This window comes from Enhydra lutris, unplaced genomic scaffold (assembly GCF_002288905.1).
Source record: "Enhydra lutris kenyoni isolate GAN:26980312 unplaced genomic scaffold, ASM228890v2 scaffoldscaffold12, whole genome shotgun sequence".
In the NCBI taxonomy this organism is placed as follows: Eukaryota; Metazoa; Chordata; class Mammalia; order Carnivora; family Mustelidae; genus Enhydra; species Enhydra lutris.
In genome coordinates, this window is record NW_019154096.1 from 13,231,878 (window position 1) to 13,239,935 (window position 8,058).

The 8,058-nt window shown below is 33.5% G+C and overlaps 1 protein-coding gene across 4 annotated transcripts in view; it reads left to right on the forward strand.

Annotated features, from left to right (window-relative positions):
* LOC111145338 (CDGSH iron sulfur domain 1) overlaps positions 1-7,843 on the forward strand; it is a 17,384-nt gene extending 9,541 nt beyond the window's left edge. For all 4 annotated transcript variants that reach the window (XM_022500181.1, XM_022500182.1, XM_022500180.1 and 1 more), the window contains one exon: positions 6,702-7,843. In XM_022500181.1, coding sequence (XP_022355889.1) covers positions 6,702-6,791 — 90 coding nt within the window. In that variant the 3' untranslated portion in view covers positions 6,792-7,843. The remainder of the gene's footprint in view (positions 1-6,701) is intronic.
* Positions 7,844-8,058: the final 215 nt, after the last annotated feature.

An 8,058-nucleotide genomic window follows, 5' to 3' on the forward strand; every position in this document is an offset into this window, starting at 1 on the left:
TGCTTATGTTTAAGCATTAAGAATGCTTATGTTTAAGCATTAAGAATGCTTAAGAAGATCCGTGATGCAGATAAAAATCAAGCATGAAATCTTGGGGAATTTTTTGCATTTTGGAAAGAGGAATAAGAGCCAAAAAAGGAGATGAAATGGGCCAGAGTCAGAAGAAAACTGCAACTTTCTCCTTTCCATTATGAAGCCATGATATTAAGACTTGGCTATGAACATAGGCTTGTGTAAAGACAACTAGGTCAATATTATAGTATGAGTTGCATTAAACAATTAGGCAATTGACCTTTTGGTGTCATTTCAACAGAATAATTAGAATAGAAGCTGTGTCTAAGTGGGTTAATGTGCAAATTACGAAAAACTAAAAATGAAATGCTAGGAGTCTGAGTATATGTTAAAATTTCAGTAACTATCGTAGTAAGTAGAAAGGAAAAGAAAGATGACTGCTTGAGTGAAATCTAAAGCATAGATTTGGGGTCAAGTAAGGGGTGTTTGCCTTGGTTGGATTTTCCCAGAGGGTAAAGAAAGGGTCAATAAAGCAAATAGGAACGTATGAGGACTAAGATCTTAAGTGTATCAGGAAGAATCATAAATGGACACAAGCTACTGGTTTAAATGTTTATTAGACTTTATAATTCAACAAAACATTCTGGGATTATTTTTTCATCACACAGTTTCCAGATTCTTAAACCAGAGATGGTCATTTCCCATAAATAGACATCAAGGAAAGGAATGACAGACCAATTATCCCATTTTCTCTTTTTTTTAAAGCTTATCTTTTATGCTGTTAGTGATCCTCTTTGCATCTAATATTTGTCAGTTCTGAATTTTCACTGAATCTTAGGAACTTTTTATTCCCACATGAATCAATTAAGAACTCACTTTGAATTTTATTCTTGTTAATTGATGTTCTTATTCTTCTGATATCTTTGGAAATTTCCCCATTCTGGAGGTATGTAAGGTTATCACAGAGGTGCCAACTCACACATTTCCCTAACAGTGTACAAAAGACTTTAATACCTTTGGCTGTATTGAGTTCATAATCAGTAATTTTTTTTTTTTTTTCATATAAACCAGTTGTGTTTATAATGCAACAAAATGAAAACACCTTTCTACTTATCTCAAAAAAGTTAGTATGATAGAATCTTTAATTCTGTTCTAATTCATTCTTAAGGTACAATCACTAGTAGCCCATTGTGTGGGTTTAACATTTTTGAGTGGTTTTCTCAGGCCTAATGAATCATCTCTTAGCAGTGTGCAGAAATTACATTTTTAAATATGCCTTGTTTGTCCTCTCCCCCCTCCTTCCAAGGATTGGTATGCCGTCTGCTGTTTCAGAAACATGTTATTTCACCGTATTTCACAAAAGGGCTATCCATATGTGACAGGAGAAAGAAAGGAGGCAATAGAGAAGTGACTGCGGGAAAGATAGTATTTGAGACAGTGCTGTCTTGAAAGAGGTGGAAAATGAGAGTGGGAGCTCAAATGTGAAACTCAGGAAGGAAGAGAGAGCTTTATTTTAGAAATAAGAAAGTGAGAGAACTTTAATGTTAGAGGGAAGAGTATGCAACATAGTCTTGCTAGATTGCCACCCTACCCCCACTCACCTGAGTTGTATTTTGGCCATCTAGGAGGGAGGAGAGTTTGAACAAGGACAGTAGATGGATGCACACACACTAAGAAATAAGAATAGAGGAAAGACGTGCCAGTTACTGTAAGGAACTCAAATGAAGTTGAAATGCAACTGAACATACTGTGTAGAATCATTTTGTTTCATTTACAACTTTGGGATTTTAATTTTTTGTTAGTGGTGTGCTTGTTTTTGTTTTAGGTTGTGTGTGTGTGTGTGTATGTCTGTGTGTCTGTGCGTTACAGAAGTCTCCAGCCTGTTAATGGTTTGGAAGAGAGTGCGTTGAGTCTGAAACAAAATTTTGAGTGATGGTTACATAGCTTGACCAATCCACATAAGGATAGTCTTATAAAATCTTAATTTCTCTTAATATATTTTACTTCTATCTTACATTTTACTTAAAGTAAGTCCCTAAGAATGGAATAAAATGTCATATTTCTCAGATAATGTCAGATCTTACTGCTTTTCTTTCTCAACCAAAGCAAGACTATTTCTCAGAGTTTATGTTAGTCAAAATGGCCCCCGGCAACTTCCTTGGGAAATACAGTTCCAAACTCATTAAAAGTACAAAGTTTGGAGAAGGAAAATAATTTTTTTAATTGTTGCAGATATAAAAGGTGAGGATCTTCTATTTATTTTTATCTTGAAATACCCAAAAACCAGAAACATCGTAACTTGAGATTAAAGCCTTTAAAAAGAAGCAAATCTTGTCTATTTTATGAAGACTGATGATGTTGCTAGCTTTCCAAATGAAAAGCAAGAATCTCTAGGTCTTTTTTTGTTGACCCTAATCATTTTTTAAGCCTCATCTCTAAGTCCTCTCTTCTCTAATTTTAAAAATATGTGGGATTTGTAGTTTACTAATTGGGTTAACAAATAAATGATATTGTCTGGACATACAGGAAGTTCAGCCAATTTAATTTGCAAGCTTTTCTCCAGAATTTGTTAATAACAAACACTGGCATGTTAGAACAGATTTCAGAATCACTCATGAGCTAAAGTTTTTTCCATCGGTTATTTAGGTTTTACTTTTAAATATTGATGACTACGTGAATTAAATATACCCTTTGTGGGTTTTTTTGTTATTTTATCTCTTTGCTTGACTGTTTAACAAATTTCAAATCTTCGATGAAAGGGTATTTTTTGTTTTTGATATATAATTGCATTAATACAAAAACTACTATACTTCCTAGATTACATTTGAAAGTATACACATATTTTCTTTCTCTAGCATAGAAAAGTTAAAAAATAGAACAAGACACTTCCTGAAAAACATAAATATTGTTATATAATTTACCATTTGAATTTTAATGCCAAGTAATTGACATTCATATTGAGAATCATGAATTAATTTCAATAAGTATATCCCATTTATATGTACAGTGTATTCTTAAGAAATTGTTAATCCAGTCCTGTAGTAACTCATCTTGGTCCTGGTTGGGGGGAAAAAAAAAAGTTTAGTTTTTTTTCATTAACTTAAAGTGAAAAAACTCTGATGAGTAAGTATGAAAATACCTAATCTTCACATGAAGTTTGGGAGAAGATTCTGCCCAAAGTGAGTAATTCCTGAGATTAATAAAGTACTATTAAAAGATATCTGTGTCTCTGAACAAAATGATTTTTAATGCTTAGTTTACATTTTAAAGTCATAAAAGCTTTATATATTATGAAAGCATGAAAGTTTTTTGAACAAATAGCCAGAATCTACTGTTCGCTGCTTTTTTTTTTTTTAATATTTTATTTATTTGACAGAGATCACAAGTAGGCAGAGAGGCAGGCAGAGAAAGAGGAGGAAGCAAAGAGCCCAATGTGGGGCTCGATCCCAGGACCCTGGGATCATGACCTGAGCCGAAAGCAGAGGCTTTAACCCACTGAGCCACCCAGGTGCCCCTGTTCACTGCTTTTTAAAGAAATATTTTTTCTTTTAAAACAGGAAACAGACAAATGTCTGTTTTTAGGCATACCTAGATTATCATATAAAAAGTATATTCTCATCTTAGATATATAGCTTTCTTAACCTTTTATAAGATGTTCTTTGTATATTTCTCTGTAGATTTCTCTCCTGTTCTTGATTCTATATAGAGAGAGAAATAATTTTTGAACATGTATTATTTTTCTAGAATTTTTTAGTATTTTCAAAATGAGATTCAAAAAGAAAGAACCATGCTATTTCAGTAAGTTATTTAAGGCTTTTCTATTTTAAATACTTTATATTTTAGAAATACATTTTATAATCTGTATATGTAAAACTGTTCAGTAACATGTTTTATGTGTGCTGTTTATAAAAAATGGAGTCTTTTACAATGTAAATTTGTATTACTGTAAAATCATCTGTGTTTGTTTATTAAACATATGTCACCTTGAAATGCTGATCTCTGCTATAGGGTACATTTTAGTTTGATTTTTGTGGATTGTTATGGCCTCTTATCTATGCCAAGAAAAAACTGAGAGCTTAGATTGATTGTTTTTGTTGTAAGGACTTGTTTTTAACAGGAATATACTGTGTACCATATCCTATTGAGGAAAGAAAGAGGAAAAGAGGAGGAGAGGGAAGGAGAAAGGAAAGAGGAAAAGAAAGCTTTACATACATTGCATTGATGTTGCCAGCCACCCCAAGATAGAATTTTTACTTGGAAATATTAGATATGCTCGTACCTTGACTTTTGCTGTAAATTTTAACTAATTTACTGTATCTTTGAATTATATACAAATAGTAAAATTAAAATTGAATTTCTTTAACATAATATTTTAATCTTAGACACTTCTAATGTCAAAGTTGAAGATTATATACCCTTATTGTCTGTTTTCAGGTATCTAAAATTATAGTGCCTCCACTGTGAGTAATGAGGCAATTTTAATCTTAAGGCTAAGATTCCTGTTACTTTAGTCTTCTAAATTGGCCTCTTCAATGCAATAGTGTACCTTAAACCAAACAGTGACTCTAGATTCTAGAATATTAGGTACACTTCAGACATCAAGAATAAAACGAAGATGCTAGCTATCATTATTTAATGTGAAATAGAAATAAAAGGTATAAATACAGAAGGAAAGAAAAAAGTAATTTACTAGTAATTGGACCTTCTAAGTGTAAAATCCTGAGGAGACACGTAAAACATTGTTGAATTCCTATTTTTGTCATTTAACAGTAGGAAGGCTATACCTGCAAAAACTGTTGATAATATATAACATAAGTAGTTAGGTATGAAAATATACCTAATTATGATAACTATAAAATATGTAAGACAGAAATAATGTTATCAGAGTATGCATGAGACCTGAAGCTGAGGATTCCAAGAGAAATTAAATAGTACTTGGCAAAAAAAAATTCTCAGGTTTATCTGGAAGAAAAATTGGTAAAGTTTAATAAAGGTAGGTAGAAAATAAATAAGAAAAGTCTAACAAGAATAATTTGAAGGAAACCCAGCTCTACCAAATATTGAAGCATATTTTAAACATCGTTATTATCCCAGTAGAGTAGATTGATGAATATGATAGTGTAGAACCTATAAATAGGCATTTTTACAGGTAGAACTTACTTTGTAAAATTAGGAATAAAGGTGTAACAATTGTACAAACTCTAATAATATTGAAGCAACAGGATCTTAGCACATCATTTTGTAAAGTGTGTTCTGTAGAACACTATGATAATAGATATCAGAGTTAAAAGTGTCCATGGCAGGGGCGTCTGGGTGGCTCAGTGAGTTAAGCCTCTACCTTCGGCTCAGGTCATGATCTCAGGGTCCTGGGATTGAGCCCTGCCATCCGGCTCTCTGCTCAGCGGGAAACCTGCTTCCCCGCCCCCCCCCCCACCAACCCCCTGCCTGCCTTTCTGCCTATTTGTGATCTCTCTCTCTCTGTCACATAAATAAATAAAATCTTCCAACAACAACAACAAAAAGCATCCACGGTTCAGTCAGCCTGGGAAATTTTGAGCTAAAATAGTATTTTTTAATAGCAGGACTTCTTTTAAATAATAATGTATGCTACAAATCAAGAGAATTATATGTTTTTTAAAACATAATGAAACCAAATCAGAACATCTTTTAGGACTTATTTGGAGCACACTCTGACAGGCACTGTTAGAAATTTACTTCTGGGGGTGCCTGGGTGACTCAGTCATTAAGTGTCTGCCTTCAGCTCAGGTCATGATCCCAGGGTCCTGGGATTGAGCCCCCCATCTGACTCCCTGCTCAGAGGGAAGCCTGCTTCTCCCTCATCCACTCCCGGTGCTTCTGTTCCCTTTCTTGCTGTGTCTCTCTCTGTCAAATAAATAAAAATAAAATCTTTAAAAAAAAAAAATTTACTTATGGGGTGCTTGGGTGACTAAGTGGGTTAAGTGTCTGCCTTTGGATCAGGTAATGATCCCAGGGTCCTGGGATCTAGCCCCACATCGGGCTCCCTGCCCAGTGGGGAGTCTGCTTCTTCCTCTCCTACTCCCCCTGCTTGTGTTCCTGCTCTTGCTATCTTTCTTTGTCAAAATAATTAATTAAAAGAAATTTACTTCTGTCACTTTTCTACCACTGAATCCCAAAATGTCAGTTATATTTAAAATGTGAAATCATGTAAAGAAATTTACTCTAGGAGAAAGATGTCTCCATGAAGAATGTTAAAAAGGGAAATACTGGCATGTTTGTATGAAACTAATAGGAAAGTAACATGAAAAAATTAGCAAAAAGGTTTGGGGAAAATTGCTGCAAAGATGATCAGCAAAGGGATAACACACAAATTGATTCTAAACAAATGAACTTAGGCTCTAAATGGACACAGTTCACTAGATGGGGAATTGTAACTGTAACATATAAACACGGAAAAGATACTCCGCATCCATGAACAAATACCACAAATGGAAATGCAGTTAATCATCTGTATTATCCACAAGTTGATTTCTTCCTTCTGCTTGGTGTTTATACTTCAAATATGCTCTTTAAGAACACCTATATAAGGTGGGCTAAGAAAATCTTTTTATTGAGAGTTGACGTGTGTTATATATATATAAGCATCACCCCCACTCTGCTAAACTAATAGTGATTTTGCAATTAGCCATTGACATTCTCTCTCTTTCTAGTTCCCATTCTGCGATGGATCTCACACAAAACACAATGAAGAGACTGGAGACAACGTGGGACCTCTGATCATTAAGAGAAAGGAAACTTAAATAGACAGTTTTGACACTGCAAACAAACTTGTCATGATGTTTTCTGATTGTTTAATTAGAATGACTACGACTTCTGTCTAATTCACCTCCCCTGGGTCCTAGATGTTGTCTGTTGGAAACTGCAGCTTTCATATTCATGGCATTTGCCTTACTTGTTGAACCATTGTGGTGTACATTTGTTTAAACAAAAAAAGGAAAAAGTAAAAACCAATTTCATGGCTTGTGGGTTATTTTGGTCTTGTAAGGATCCGTTTCTTTATGTTTAAAGTAATTATATTAGAATATAGTTCTGTATTAAAGTTACTATTAAATTATTGTCAAAATCCTGTATATGCAGGTTGTACTTAGAAGTTTCAAAGAAAATTACCACCTTTTAATATTACTTAGTTAACCTAGAAAGTAAATTGGGTGTGATTAAGGTATATTAATCTCTTAATATAGGAAAAACCTGTTACGACCATGATTCTCTACTTGACAGAGATGATGACACTGAGAAAATATAACTTCTATATTTTCATAGTTTTTAATCAAAATGAACTTGGAATGTTACTCTGCTTAATTATAAGTGGACCGGACCTAAAATAAAAGGGCACAGTAGCTTCTTTATTCATTTTCATGAGTATTTAATTGACCCATGAAAGGAACCAATACTGGAAATTTAGATCAAAGTGATATTAGATTTAAAGTAGTCATGAAGAAGGTCTTAAAATGTTAATGTTCCAGGGTTCTATTCCAAGAAGTGGCACTTGTAGCAGGAACATTGAAAGATTTGGAACACATGATGTCAAGCCTCTTGAACAGAGAGCCACACATCCATGACAGAAATAGTAGTCACAAAGCTAGATCAAAGGCACAGGTAGATTTTATTTCCCACTCTCCAAAATCAGGCACATGCATATTTCTAGTAAAGAAACTTGGGGGAGTAAAACAACTACATTCTCTTAAATTACATGATCTTAAAAGCAGAAATTTGAAGACAAGTTTTTGTTTAATATTTCTCAAAGACTCAGAAATATTGCATTCATTCCTGATTCAGAAAAAAAAAAAAAAAACTGAAAATAATTAGGAGCAATAAAAATATTAAGACAGGAGTAGTTAACGGGTGGATTTTTAGAGATTAGTTCTTTGGGTTTTATGGATTAGAAGGAAAAGCCAGGACAGAATATATATGTAATACAAACAACTTGACAATGGTAACAAAAATATTCTTATTTCTTTTAGTCTACTTGAATTCTCAGTAGTAGTCAATAACAAGTTTCTATGTGGT